We start from the raw sequence: 14,290 nt of genomic DNA, 5'->3' as shown, positions 1-14,290 counted from the left end.
TAAACCTTTCAACTGTGGCTGTTTCGTGTAGAGATAATTTAAGCTCTAGAGTACATTGCATGTATAAAGTGATTCTGTACAGATCCACTCCAAATAAGCCTTGCTGCTTAGTCACACTTAATATTTAGATAATAATGTTGTACAGTAATAATTGGACACCCTTTGGTAAGGGCCTTTTTAGTAGCTGATAAGTAAGGATCCTGGTGGCAGTGATTACTACCTTATAGCCTAGACAGAAGAGACACAGCTAGTGAACCTGTGCCAGCCTTCCCCAGGTGTTTCTGTGTGGTTGTATATAAGTCATATCTCAAAGTGTGTGTGTGTGTGTGTGTGTGTGTGTGTGTGTGTGTGTGTGTGTGTGTGTGTGTGTGTGTGTGTGTGTCTGTCTGTGTGTGTGTCAGCTACTTGGGCAGGGACACAAAGCACTAGTTGGATAGAGAGAGTGCTAGGAGGACTTGGCTTGGGACCCTGGCTAAGGACCCCACTCTATAGCTGTGCCAGTGGGGAGTCTTATTGAGGATCTGGAGAGAAAGGGGGAAACCAGCCCCAGACTGTGATCTCTTTGTGCACTTCAGGGAAATTGTACTTTACTGTGTGTGTATTTGTTATCCTTCCCAATGTGGACGCCCCTCACTGGTGTTAGTGGTAGGATTGAGGCTCCTTCGTTGCTGGGCCAGTGCACGGGCGTCACAGTTGTAATGATTCTTCAAAATGATATTCTAGGTATTTTTTTCTTAACTCATTGTTAATAAACATGCATTCTGTCTGTTCAGCAGTGAGCAGGAAGAGCTCATATAATCAAGCAATTAATAGTGAAGGAAATAGGTGCATGTTCCAGGCCTTACTATTTATTTGCTAGGGTATACTCAGCAGAAAGTTAACAATAGTCACAGTGGAAATAAGAGTTTTTTATTGCTATATTGGAAACCTTCACCACTCCCAGATATTTAGATGCATGCCTGGCATTGTGGGTTTTCAGACCATACCAACATTGAAGATTTATAACTAAGTATTCTTTTACTACACCTGTACCAGCAGAGAGCTGGAAGAACATGTGCTTTTTATTGTATTATTAACCACTGGTTGATTTATTCTGGCATGATGACTATACCACTGTAAGACTATTCAGTGTGACTAATACCGTACTATAAGTAATAAAAAAGAAGAGTATGAGCAGACTATGTGTGAAGGTATAGTCTGTGTGCAGCTATTATTGTAAAAACAGCTTGTGAAATAGAGAGACGGTGACTGCACCGTGCATGACTGACTGAATGTAAGCAAGCACACTAAACATAAGGAAAGAATGAGGCATTGTGTGGGCAGACGATGTACACTGTATACTGGGAGACATCAGAATAGTATATGCACACTGCATTTAAAAGAACAGAGAAAGATGGGTTATGAGGATTTATAAATGTACATAAACAGGTTATATGAGTGGGTACATTCTAATGGCTGATTGTCAGTTTCTTGACCTGTTTTTAATTTTAAAAATTTTCATTTGGTCAGCTGTTGTTATTCCAAAATGTATTGTAATTGCTGGTCCATAATTGCACAGGAATAAATGAGGGAATGTCTTATATCTACTCTTGCTGCAGTTGAAACTTAAATGGTCAACTTTGGCAATACAAAAGTCATTTCCCTTTTGCTGTAATTGTCTAATCATATAATTAATATATAGGTATGAGGATGATAGGATGGAATCCCCACATCAGAAGATGTAGAAGACAAAGCTCGCCACATAAAGCCCAAACAGGAAAGTTATGTAGGGACATACAAAGCACATCAGAGAATGCACTGCTTGGGAAGTCAGGCTGCTAAAGTAAAAATATGTAAAATGCATGGTTGGTAGTTAAGGTAAAGGCTTTGTAACTGTAAACAGTGCATGTAAATAGAGGGGGCATGGCTGTGATGCATTGTTTTGGTTCTGCATGATTTCGCGTTCTGTAAGAGTGAGTGCCCTTGGAGAGTTTATGTTTGTTCTGTACGAATTAGCATAAAAGTTTTTTTTTGTGGTTGATTTTGTGTTATAGATAAATTTGTAAGATTGGCAGTATGTGAGTGATTTGTTGTGGCTGTATGTTTGTGAAGCATGCAGTGATGTTCTTCGTGTTTCACTGTTGCTGTCATCACATTTGGGTTATCTGCTTGCAGTAGCCCTCAGTCGGCCTGATTATCAAAGTCTTGGGTCCTGCATCGGTTGCTGTCTCATCTTCCATGACGTCAGGTAGTCAGGGGTATAAAGCATGCATCCGAAGCCATTACATCAGTCTTTTCTTGCCATGTGGTGCCCGAAGCAGAAGCAGTTCGCAAGTGTCAGTCAGCCGACTCCTAAAATTTTCTTTTTCGAGTTTCAGAACCGAAGTCTTCAACTAAAGCTAAGTACCCCGTTGGGGAAACTTTTTCTTGCTCTAATCCGATGTCAGTAAAATTCAATAATTGTATTTCTTGTGGAAAGCAAATACCTCATAAATATTTTCATTCTTACTGTATTCCTTGCCTAGGCCCAGACCATGACGTACCTCGCTGTCGGTTTTGTGCCTTATTCAAACCATGAACTATTCGTCGTCGGTACATTTTCGCTTCTAAATATTTTGGTACTCGGTTCAATTATCCAGATATGTCTTCGGTAAGCCACCCGACTACCGGCATTCCGAAAAAACACAAAGATAGAGACAGGCTGCCTAGGTCCAAAGCTGCAGGTGACGCTTCCTCCTAAGCTAGTCTCCAGTTCACCGGTACTCAGTGAGGCACTTTCGCAGCCCCTGATACCCGCTACTTTAGATTTGCAGGCCTCTGCTGAGACCCATTCGGAGTCCGGTATGCCACGAGATGCTTCAACTGTGTAACCTGCAGATATCTCTACCTTGGATGGGTCTGGAGCTGCTGTGCAGGCACCGGCTTCTGAGGTTGTGTTCAGGCCTACTGACTTGCATATTAAACCAACGCCATCTTCTTCTTCTAGGCCTAAAACTCGAAGGTCAGGCCTTTATGCCTAAAAAACAAATGATAAGAATGGCTGAAGATCTTATTACTTTAATATGGGGAAGCCAACCTTGCCGCTCTAAGAGACCTAGGACTGAATTTGCTTATGAAACTTCTGACCTGAATTCTGAAATTTCTGTCTCCTCTGATGACCAGGATTTACCCTTACCTACCTATAAAGATTCTGATGCAGAGGACTCTATCCCCTCTGCTTCTCACCCAGAGGATTTTTCTTTTGGTGAAACCTTGCCTACTCTTAGGGAGCATTTTCACTGGGAAAGCCAGGATTACTCTGATTCTAAAAAGAGGCTTATAGATTTCTTACTTCTGGCCCAACACAGGCCTTTAGCTATCCCTCCTGTGCTGGACATTGTCGACGATGCCTTTTCGGAATCTAGCTTGGCCCCTGACTTTTTACCTCCTGCTCCCAGAAAACCTGATAGATATTACAGGGTTCCTGACTCTTACAAGTTCCTTTTTAAAAATCCTACTGTGGATCCTGAGACCATTTCACAGGGACACAAGGGCATTAAGGCTACTACAGCCAAAAATCCTACCCCTCTGATAGAGATTCCAGGGCGCTGGACAGGGTCTATATTAGAACATCGAAGTTTCAGAACTTCGAATGTTCTAATATTGACACCTAGTAACCGAAAACCGATAAGACCGAAAATGTAGAACACCGAATTTTTTCCTAGGGAAAAAATTCACTGTTCCAAAACACATACACACAAACACACCAAACAAACAGCAATCCACACACATGCACCTAAAGTCTTACATCTAAACCTACACTAAACTGTACATACACCACTATCTACCCACTTACCTTAACCCAAACCCTAACCCTAAGGTCAGTCACTATCGCACACACACCTCACCTGTGTCCTAACCCTAACTCATCTATCCCACCCTAACCCTCACGTTCACACATTCGCACACTTACCTGACCTGCGCCCTAACCCTAACTCACCTAACCGTTCTAACCCTCACGTCCACACAGTCGCACACTTACCTGAACCCGACCCGTAACTTTCCACTGCAGAGCTGAAAATAGCGAAGCAACAGGAAAATAATTCAGTTATCTCAAACTTCGCTATTTTCAGTTTTCGCTTATTAAGTGTCGATATTAGAACATTTGAAGTTCTGAAACTTCGATGTTTTGATATAGACCCCCTGGATAGATGGGTTAAGAAGGTATACACCTCTGCAACCTTGGCCATCTGGGCCTTAAATTGCCAGCTTCATATGTTAAAGTATCAGCAGCATATTATTGGATTGCTTAAACATAAATGATGTTGATTCCTGATTGTGCTGAAAATAAGGATTTACAGGATTTGATGCATTCTGCTGAATAGGTTGGAAAACATACTTTGCAATGTGGTTTTGATTCACTAGAGGCATCTTGTAGGACTGCTGTCACCGGGTCTGTACGTAGAAGGCATGCTTGGCTTAAGGAGCAATCTTTGCCAGATCATGTTAAAACTAAATTGCTGGATGCTCCCTTAAATCAGGACCGCCTGTTTGGCGACAAAGCAGAAGAAGTTCTTAAAAAGATGGAGGAAAAAGCTAAATCTATGCAAACTGTTAAAGATTTCTTACAAGTGCAGCCTCCTGGATTTAATAGGCATTGGCCCTCAAAAAATTGGTCCTTTCCTGCCTCTTCCAGGCCCTCTCAGTTCAAACCCAGAACCAGCAGAACACCCAGGCTTCAGTCCCAGGGTACACAGGACTAAGCAGTGGTGGGGGGGGGCTCCCACTTCCAAATTAGGGAGTAGTAAGACTTCCCTCTATGGGAAGCTGTCTCAGTGACTTAACTTTAAAACTTCCAAGCACTTTCCAACTGACTGCTCCTTTAGGGGGAAAGATTGCTCTGCAAGCAAAAAACTGGGAACTCATTAACCAGGACAAATGGGTTTTAAACATAGTTTCCCAAGGATACAGTTTTCACTTCCACACGTTACCAACCCCAAACGGTTGGCCAGATCTATCCCCAAATCAGTGGGCAGAGGCTCAAAAGCAAGTACTCTCTCTCTTAAGATTAAAGGCTGTTCAGACTGTACCAGAAGAGGAAAAGGGACAAGGTTTCTACTCAAGACTTTTCCTGGTACCCAGAAAAGACATCTCATGGTGTCCTATCCTAAACACCTTTTTGCTGATTCCAAAATTCAAGATGCTAACTCTTCATCAGTTGCTTCCTATGATAGGCAAAGATGCCTGGTTGGCAACACTGGATTTAAAGGAAGCCTACCTGCACATCTCAATCAGGAAATCTTGCAGAAAATACCTACGCTTCAAAGCAGGCTGCATGCACTATCAGTTCTCTGCACTGCCCTTTGGCTTATCTACTGCACTCAGGGTATTCACAAAGTGCCTAGCTCCAGTCATTGCATTTTGCAGGCAAAGAAATATTCAAATATACCCATACCTGGACGATTGTCTAATTCAGGCAGAAAGCTGGGACATACTTCTGAATCATCTGGCATTTATACAAAAGGTGTTACCTTGTCTGTGGTACACCATAGACGAAAAGAAATCACATCTGGTACCCTGTCAACAAATGATATTCCTGGGAGCAAGCTTGAACACAACTTCCCAGATGACTTTCCTCACGCCAGAGAAACTAATTCATTTGACAACTTACTTCATACTAGTGCCCACAAAAACCCTGCTATCTGCAAGGCAAATACTGCAAGCCTTGGGTTTCGTGCATTCTAGTAATTCCATATGCAAGACTGCATATGAGGAAACTACAATGGTACTTAAAAAGCCTATGGTGTCAACATTCTCAGGATCTAGAAGCAATGATTCCTATCATACCTTGCCTACGGTTAGAATTCCTTTGGTGGGCAGAGGCCTGCCACCAAAACAAGGGACTACCATTCACTCTACCCCCTGCCACCCAAACCAGAACAACAGACGCATCAGACTATGCATGGGGGGTCTCACCTGGCAGGGAAATGCATTCAGGGCAAATGGAACCCAAGTCAAATGCACCTGCATATCAATCAAAAAGAACTGTTAGCTGTACAGAATGCTCTGACAGCCTTCAAGTACCACATTCTTCCAGGACAATTAATGGTAAAGACGGACAACACCACTGTTATGTGGTGCATAAACAAGCAGGGGGGTTCCCATTCTTACCCACTCTGCAGACTAGCCATGGCTCTGTGGAACACAGCCTTGAGCTACCAAGTTCATCTACAGGCTCAATTCCTGCCAGGAAAACTAAATACACTGGCAGACAAACTAAGCAGAAATCTCATGGACCCACACGAGTGGAAACTGGAACCAAAGATTTTCAACATGTTGATCAACAAATGGGGGATCATTTAGACCTCTTTGCCACCCCCAGAACTACCAATTGGATAAATTCTGCACAAGGACTCTCCACAAACAAGCTTGGAAAGTGGATGCTCTGTCCTTCAGCTGGAAAAATCTATCAGTTTATGCCTTTCCTCCTCTGCCTCTCTTGTTCAAAGTACTACTAAAGATCAAACAGGACAAACCAAGGATGATACTGATTGCGCCAAACTGGTACCCCCCTCTTGAGCAGTGTGCCACAGCTGGCCCCATGGCACCTACCTCAGACCCCCTACCCTGCTGTCTCAGCAGGAGAGCCAGATTCTGCACCCCCAGCTTCAAACCCTGAACCTGGCAGCCTGGCTAATTACCTAATCTCTCCATTACCATCTCTTAGTAAACAAGTGTTGGATGTCATTTTGGAGGCAAGGAGGCCTAGTACTAGAAAATCTTATGCTGAAAAATGGAAAAGGTTCTGTGCCTGGAACCAAACTCAAGGGATGGCCACAGCAACACCCAGTTTACCTCAGATTCTTCAATACTTAACTGAGATGCTTCACAAGGGACTTTCATTTTCCTCCATCAAAAGTCACGCCTTAGTCATTTCAGCTCATTACAACACAGAACCACCCCTCTTTTCTCAACCACTGCTCAAGCAGTTCCTCAGAGAAAAACTTAAGACCACCCAGGAGAGCCCCAACTCCAGTCTGGGACCTTAATTTTGTATTGGAAAAACTCACTTTTCCTCCTTTTGAGCCAGCTGCAACTGCAGTTAAAATTCCTTTCCTGGAAAACAACTTTCCTTTTAGCAATCACTTCAGCAATACATGCCAGTATGGCAGCGTCTTCATCTCATCCAATTTCCTGCAGTGGTAGTGTCATCCATAGTGGAGCATTTCATTCACACCCCTTGCAGAAAAAAGGTCCACTACACTAATCCTCTTTACAGCCACAGACATGGTATCCCTTGACAACTAACAATTGGGGTAAGGATTAAAATTAAAGGCTTCTTTGACAAGATGCTGTTGGGGCATTGGACAGGGGCATTAGGAAGTTGTACAGGCTATTTCAAGATTTACCTTGGGTAAATGGCAAGGCTATTGCATTCATTTCCACTATAAGCACCATGGAATATTTTTACCACATTCATTTCTGCCCAGGCCTCTTCAGCCTTTTTCACCTCTAACCTGGTGAGACATCCCAGCAGCTCCTCATCACCTACCTGCAGGAACACCTAGTCCACACCCCACAAGCTACCAATTACCACTCTGCAACCATCTCACAGCCTTTTACCATTTGCTCCCTACTTATAGCTGGTCCTCTAGCTATTGTGCTGTTGCTCCCCTAACATTTCTCTATCCATTACCCTCTAAAATTCAACACCTTTACCCTTAAATGCTGCCACACTGCAGTACAGAAACTGACACTTACCATAAATGTAGAAGTACAGTTGTAATTCCTCAGATGTATCTCCTTTTTGCCCCCCAGTCTACTCCCCTCTTTTTGGCTATACCTCCTATCCTCTTTTACTATTTACTTTTTATTTTTGGTGTATTTGCTTTTTGTTATTTTATATAATTGGTATATATATATATATATATATATATATATATATATATATATATATTATATATATATATATATATAACCATGCATCCATAAAAGAGCACTGATTTGTGGGTGTTGGAGGTATTGCTTTGTACCCTGATGAGATACTGACTGCATGGAAGATGAGACAGCAAACCAGATGACGAGGAAGACTTTGATGAGGAATCAGCCTTGGAAGAGGAGGCTACTGAGGCCCCAAATGTGATGACCAAATGATGGATAAAAGTGAATACACTCAAACATCTACATTTATGGTAAACAAACACATATTTTTTTTTTTAGTAGACAAAATCAAAAAATGAAAATGGTAGGTACCCCTCAACCTCTCATTTCTCACTCTTCATAGACTGTCCATATTTTAACCTCATATTTTGGTCTGCTGCTCTTACAATGTGTGTTTTTCTTGCAAACTACAGATGATTGAAGTCACTAAATAATGACGCACATTTGAGACAGACTTCATAACCTTCAGAAAATGCAAGCTAACATAAAACCTGTTATTGTAGCAAAATTATAAGTTTATAAGAGCAATACTTAAAATCTGTCCTGTTTTTGAGTCTTTGCCCCCCCCATTATTTAAGGCTTTACCCAGATTTCTTGTGTTAGGAAGTTGAAAGGTATGGTAAGTTTCCTTTTACAATTAGTAGTGATTCATTTGTTTGACTGTTCATCAGGTGCTGTATTCAACATAGTATGGCCAGTGATGAGATAGTCAGCTATTGTCTAAGGCAGCTAATGCTGACATATGAAAGCATTGATCTTGAGATGATGTGTGAAAGTATATGATAATGATGAGTATACAGGAAGGATTACGTATTAACCAATGTAAAAAAGCAAGCAAAAATGAGTTGACTTAGGACATGGATGGGCATCTCAAAGTCCACGTGGAAGCAAAAAGAAGGAATTCTGGGTACACTGCAGGTGCTGAGAAGAGCACTCTTGGTTAACATCAAAGATTGAAGCAAAAATGATTTTATGAACTTTAAGTATACCCTGACTTGAGAACATTAAACAGAAGAGAAAGCCATGTCAGAGGCCACAGGAATTAGTTTCAGAAGCCAGGGGCAGAAAGTGGGGATTTGGGAAGGTATATGCAAAAGAAATATAAACCAGTCTGGGAAACTGAAGGTAAAACGTAAATGATCTAGAAACCTGTTTTTGGGTGACAGAGAGAATGTAATGAGTGGATCTAAGACACAAGAAAGAATGAATAGACTGAAATGCTGTGGGAAGGCTGTCACAGACAGTTCAGAGAAAACACTGAATACGGTACCAACTTTTTGCAGAAGACAGTATGTTGGCACTGTTTCAGCTAGTACAGGAAGTGAAGTGTGAAAGGGCATGAGATGAGTGAGTTCTGGTGTTTGTTGCAAGACATGATTAAACTATCTCATGAGGATCACAGGAAGGATGAAAAAAGAAATGCAAAAATTGCCTACTGTAAGAAAGGAGGTCACTTTATTTTGTGTTCCTTAACACTACACACAATATAGATCACAAAGGTTACTAATCTTTAATGTCTTTAGTACCTTTTCTGGCAGTGAAAAGTTAATGCTCTGTGTGTACGGTTGCAGTCACCCTCTGAGATGTACACGTGGAAGAGGAGCTTCCCACTGAACAGCAATAATGTTTCCAGTGCAGATCTGTTTTCCTATGGAGGCCGGAAGACTGGAGCAGCAAAAATACCAAACTGCATTATCTTAGTGGATGCCAACCAGGTTGTTCGTGCTGTAGATGGCCGTGATGTGCCCTTGAAAGAAATTTACTCAAAAGGTTAGTGAAGCTAACTGAATGATGTTATGCAGTTTAATGTGAGGGTAGTAATTACCATCTGTATTATTTATCTTTCTTAGGACTATTTGTTGTATTCTGCAGTCCTTCGTATGCAGTTATTTAAATGTTGTCAATGTTTTGTTAAATTATATTTTTAGAGTTAGGAAGTATGCAGGAAGAGTTTGTGGGGATTAGTAATGCATCCAGAAGATGTATGTTGTTAGTTATATATCAGGTTAACCACTGAGGTGAACTGTAATCTCACATTAAGGTTACCTGAACCCTTGATATTCAGCTTTGCAAACCTAGAGAATTGAGCAAAGGAAAGTCAGTTTGTTTTTTCCCACATTGTTATATCCTTTTCTCTTTTTATTGTTAAACATACAAAGCAATGCACAATAAATACACCAAAGGGTAAGAGCTCACACAAGCATACATGCGGACACATACAAAATCAATGCATCAGAAAAAAAGAATATTACTTAACAAACTGGGGTGCAGATAGCTAGCTCATGTAAAAGGTGATTAAAGTCAACCTGTCATCTATTTAATGTAGAACATCATACATTAGTTAAATAAAATGCCTCATAAGCATCTAATATGCAGTACTACAATCACATGATAGCCTTATTTTCTGCTAATCTTTTTTTCTAAGAACTTAGAGTTGTTAGGCTATTCCAGAATTTATTGTAACTGTTGGCACAGATTGGTTATTAGGAATAAATGAGGAACATACAAGGTGAAAAGTAAGAAGGAGTTTGGAAATGGAAAGATTTGTGAATATGCAACCTGCATGTCAGTTGACTTATTGCTGTGGGTACAGATAGACCATGGAGATCAGGAAGCGAGAGAGAGAGAGATCTGCAACTAGAAGGTACAGATATTCACGATTCTGAATTAATTCTTTAGTGCTTTTGTTTGAGAATCAGAGACTTTGGGAACCTACCATGCACCAAGTAATATGTTACTGTGGACTGAGTTTTTGCATGGTATGTGATGATTATGCAGATGAGGTAAGTCTTTAAGAGGAAATTAGAAATCTCCAGTGTGAGTACCAGAAGACACAAAACAGAAGGTGAGTACTACTATGAAGATCATGGGATACTTTCACTAGCAAAAGCTCTGATCCTCGAATTACACAGCACTCTTATCTTCATGGTTGAATGACACTGTAGTAGTACTTGTAAGCCTGTCTACATTCAAATAAGCAAATAGTCTCATATAGCATAACATAGGCATAACTGTAAACTGGCAGCTACAGCTTTACAGGTGTCACCATGGCCTGCTTCCTCTGGATAGTTATCTCCTGAGGAATGCTTTTGTGGTGGCTTGATAGACAGGATTCAAAAGATATACTGGTAGCCTCAAGGGAGAATGGTGTACCATTGGTGTTGCTGGCTACTGTACACGTTGTTAAATGAAATGCATCACATTACTGGTACAGGTAGCTTCTGGAATGGGGTGGTATAAGCAAGGTTCCTGTTAGTGGGTGTTTATACAGCACCTGGCTTTCACACATCACATGGCCCTTTAGAGCTCAGCTGTACACTGCAATTTTAATGCCTATGGCAACACAATGATATTTAGGGTGTTTGCAGGAACAGTGGATCTTGATGCAACATAGTATTATTGCAGAACTGTAGGAGCACACTCTGTACTTACAGAACTCCCTGTTATGTACACAGTTGCTAGCACTGGCTCCCGCTCCCTCACTTATTACTCCAACAGAAGAGTAGTATGTATGACAGTACTTTTGTGCTGCTAATAATAGCATTGATGCTATATTTGGTATGCATTTCTTAACTATGTGCCACAGTTCTGTCACCCGGCAACACCGCATATGAGATGCACATACATGCAAGTCCTTTGTGCATTGCACACCAGGTGTTCTGCAGGCTGTTTCATTGCAGAGCTGAAGGAATGTTTTTGCAGCACTGAGTTCCCTGAATCCTGCCTGTTGTGTACTCCCTTCAGACCTGAGGTAGTTGCGGCACTGTTGTTAATTTCTTTACCAGATTTTCCTTTGTGATGGAAAACCCACACACTCAATCCAAGAAAATAGAGCTGGTCTGTGGCTACCTGATCCTCCTCTCCTTTATCACAACTCCAGCACCATGGATGCATTAAAGAACTGGATCAAAAATGGATACAGTTCTCTTGACAAATCTTATGTTGTCATTTCCAGTCATTATTTTTGGATTAGAGTATCATCCTGTGTGGTGTACATACACTTCTGCATTACTGTTTGTATCCACTGAGGTAAGCTTATTATAATGTGTGTATTCACCTGTTTGTGGCACAGACAGAGAATCTGTGCTATTTTCACTGTAATTCTGTCCAAGGTTTTCCATCTGTCCTTATTTGTTAGCTGATTTTGGGCTGTATATTCTGGCTGTTTTTACTCTTATCCTTCTCTGTAGTGCTTCCAAATCTCTTTGGCCAATTTGCAGACTTAACAGTAGATGTAATTAACATAAATAGGGGCATAGCCATGTCAGGTGTCATTACAGAACCTTCCTTCTTTAGTTATTCTTCAGCCATTGTTTCTCTACTGCTGTGTAACCAGCTTGGACCACTGACTGCACCAACAGGTTTGTAGGAGTAACTATATAACTACTTTGTTCGTATAAAATGATGTATTTCACTCTGTAGTTTTTGTATTTGAATTGTATAGATCTGACACTGAGTACCCTTCTTAACAGATTTTTTGGATATACATATACCTTTATTACGAGGTAAAGTTCAGCACTTATTTATTTTTTGTCAAACCCCACATTTGGTGATGACTATGTACCCATGCTGATGAATACTGTGCTGTGATAAGCCAGCTACAGAAGCACACCTGTCCCTAGAAACCACCATTTATTAATTAGTTCATTATTTACACTTCAGATCTTAATCCTTGTCGTCTGTAAATTTCTTCATCTACGTACCTAAGCAACAACAACATAATAAGTTATACAATGTGGCTGTCAGATTACCAAGAAGGGTCTGCTCTGGCATTGCCATTGCCTCTATTATCTTGGAGAGGAGCATGATGCTGACATCTGCCACAAGATTCAGAGGTACAGCCTGGCTACTTGAAAACAAAGGAAAGAGAAGCTATTAGCCTGCTTTATTACCAGTGACATGTCAGAAATTAAGGTCTCTTAGCATGTAGAGTAGTGGGAAAGTAATTCTTACACCCTCAAGGCATACGTCAGAGCATTGCTGCAAGGATAGACCAGAAAGCAGGTTGAGGCCTGAAATTCCATGAAGTGAATCCTTTGTCCTGTCTGTCCATCCATGCCTGTAAGTGGTGAGTTCACCCTGTGCTAGTGAGGGACTGAGCCTGAATCAATCCTAAACTTCAGTGGAAGATGACAGGATTGGGGGATGAGCATTTTTTTTCTACTCCCACTGTTATTGCATTGCCCTTAGCCTAGATGAATGACTAGACTCCATGGTTAACCAGACTTGATCCTGAGGATTAGTATGTTGAGTTATCCAGTCAAGGTCCGGAGGTTCTCAGGACAGGACTCTGTGTGTGTGTGTGTGTAGACCTGGTTGGGCAGACAGCTCCCTGGAGCTCCACTCAAGAGCACACTTCTCAGGGCCGAAACATTAAGCAGATGCTTGGTGCTTGGAGGGAGCCTAACTTATAGGTGTGTGTGTGTGTGTGTGTGTGTGTGTGTGTGTGTGTGTGTGTGTGTGTCTGTGTGTGTGTGTCAGAGTATCTGTTTCCAAACACCAGTTGCCTAGCTTTGATTGGTTACAGGCCTCCTTTTGAAAATTGCAGACTGCTACTTTATTCCCACTCTAGTAAGTGGTATGGCTGTCCTCGACATTTTGGCATATGTGATGATTTGAAGAGTCCCGAGACCGACCTGTTGTCTATGAGCTGGACAAAGCCAGTGAGTACACACAGTCTGACTCACCTCTGAGTAACCATTTCTTTTCAGCTATTCTCAAAAGTGTGAGAAATTGTTTAAGGTGACTTCAAGAACCTATTGCTGCTTCCCAGATGCAGCTAGTGGAATTTTGGGAAAGTAAACCCAAGGAGCCCTGAGATATTTCTCCTGGAGTCATTTGTTTGGGATCCTGAATGGGGAGCATATGTGTTGACGTATGGTGCATACACAATCTAAAGGCTTTTGTACACTGGCCAGATGTTGGGCTATCCTTGGTAGGAGAGCCCTGTGATGAAGAATACTCCAACAGTGAAGACAATGACACCTACTGTTATGGTAAGATTCTACACAACTGTACAGTTTGCCTCCTCCAGTACTGGCTTAGCCCTGACTGCAGTTTGGGGGCTGCAGATATATGCATGTTTGTATGAGGGGAGAGGTGGTCTCCAGATTTTCTCGAAGGACCAGTGAGTTGTAGACTTACTCTTTCTTGGCCATATTCTAGAACTCTGAAGTACTCCCCTAAAAAATGAAAAACAACACTAACTGGTAGATCAGTTTGTTTCAGCAGATGGTCTTGGAACAGGCTCAGTTTACTGCTGAAGCAAAAAATGGTACAGGCTAATACAGCTTTGCAGGACAACTGGTGATTTTACTGTCCATTATTCCCAGTCTTGAAGGAGATGGACAGATTTTCTTCCAGACTGAACCTTAACAACTTTGACAGCACA

At 41.5% G+C, this 14,290-nt stretch overlaps 1 protein-coding gene across 1 annotated transcript in view; it reads left to right on the top strand.

Moving 5' to 3' along the window:
• VWA8 (von Willebrand factor A domain containing 8) overlaps positions 1-14,290 on the top strand; it is a 3,458,065-nt gene that overhangs the window by 2,200,381 nt on the left and 1,243,394 nt on the right. The window contains exon 35 of the mRNA XM_044071701.1: positions 9,471-9,669. Within this exon, the coding sequence (XP_043927636.1) occupies positions 9,471-9,669 (199 nt within the window). The remainder of the gene's footprint in view (positions 1-9,470; positions 9,670-14,290) is intronic.

The sequence above is a fragment of the Protopterus annectens genome, chromosome 5.part0 (assembly GCF_019279795.1).
Source record: "Protopterus annectens isolate FY-2018-M chromosome 5.part0, PAN1.0, whole genome shotgun sequence".
NCBI classification, from domain to species: Eukaryota; Metazoa; Chordata; order Ceratodontiformes; family Protopteridae; genus Protopterus; species Protopterus annectens.
This window is presented reverse-complemented; position numbering and strand designations above follow the sequence as displayed.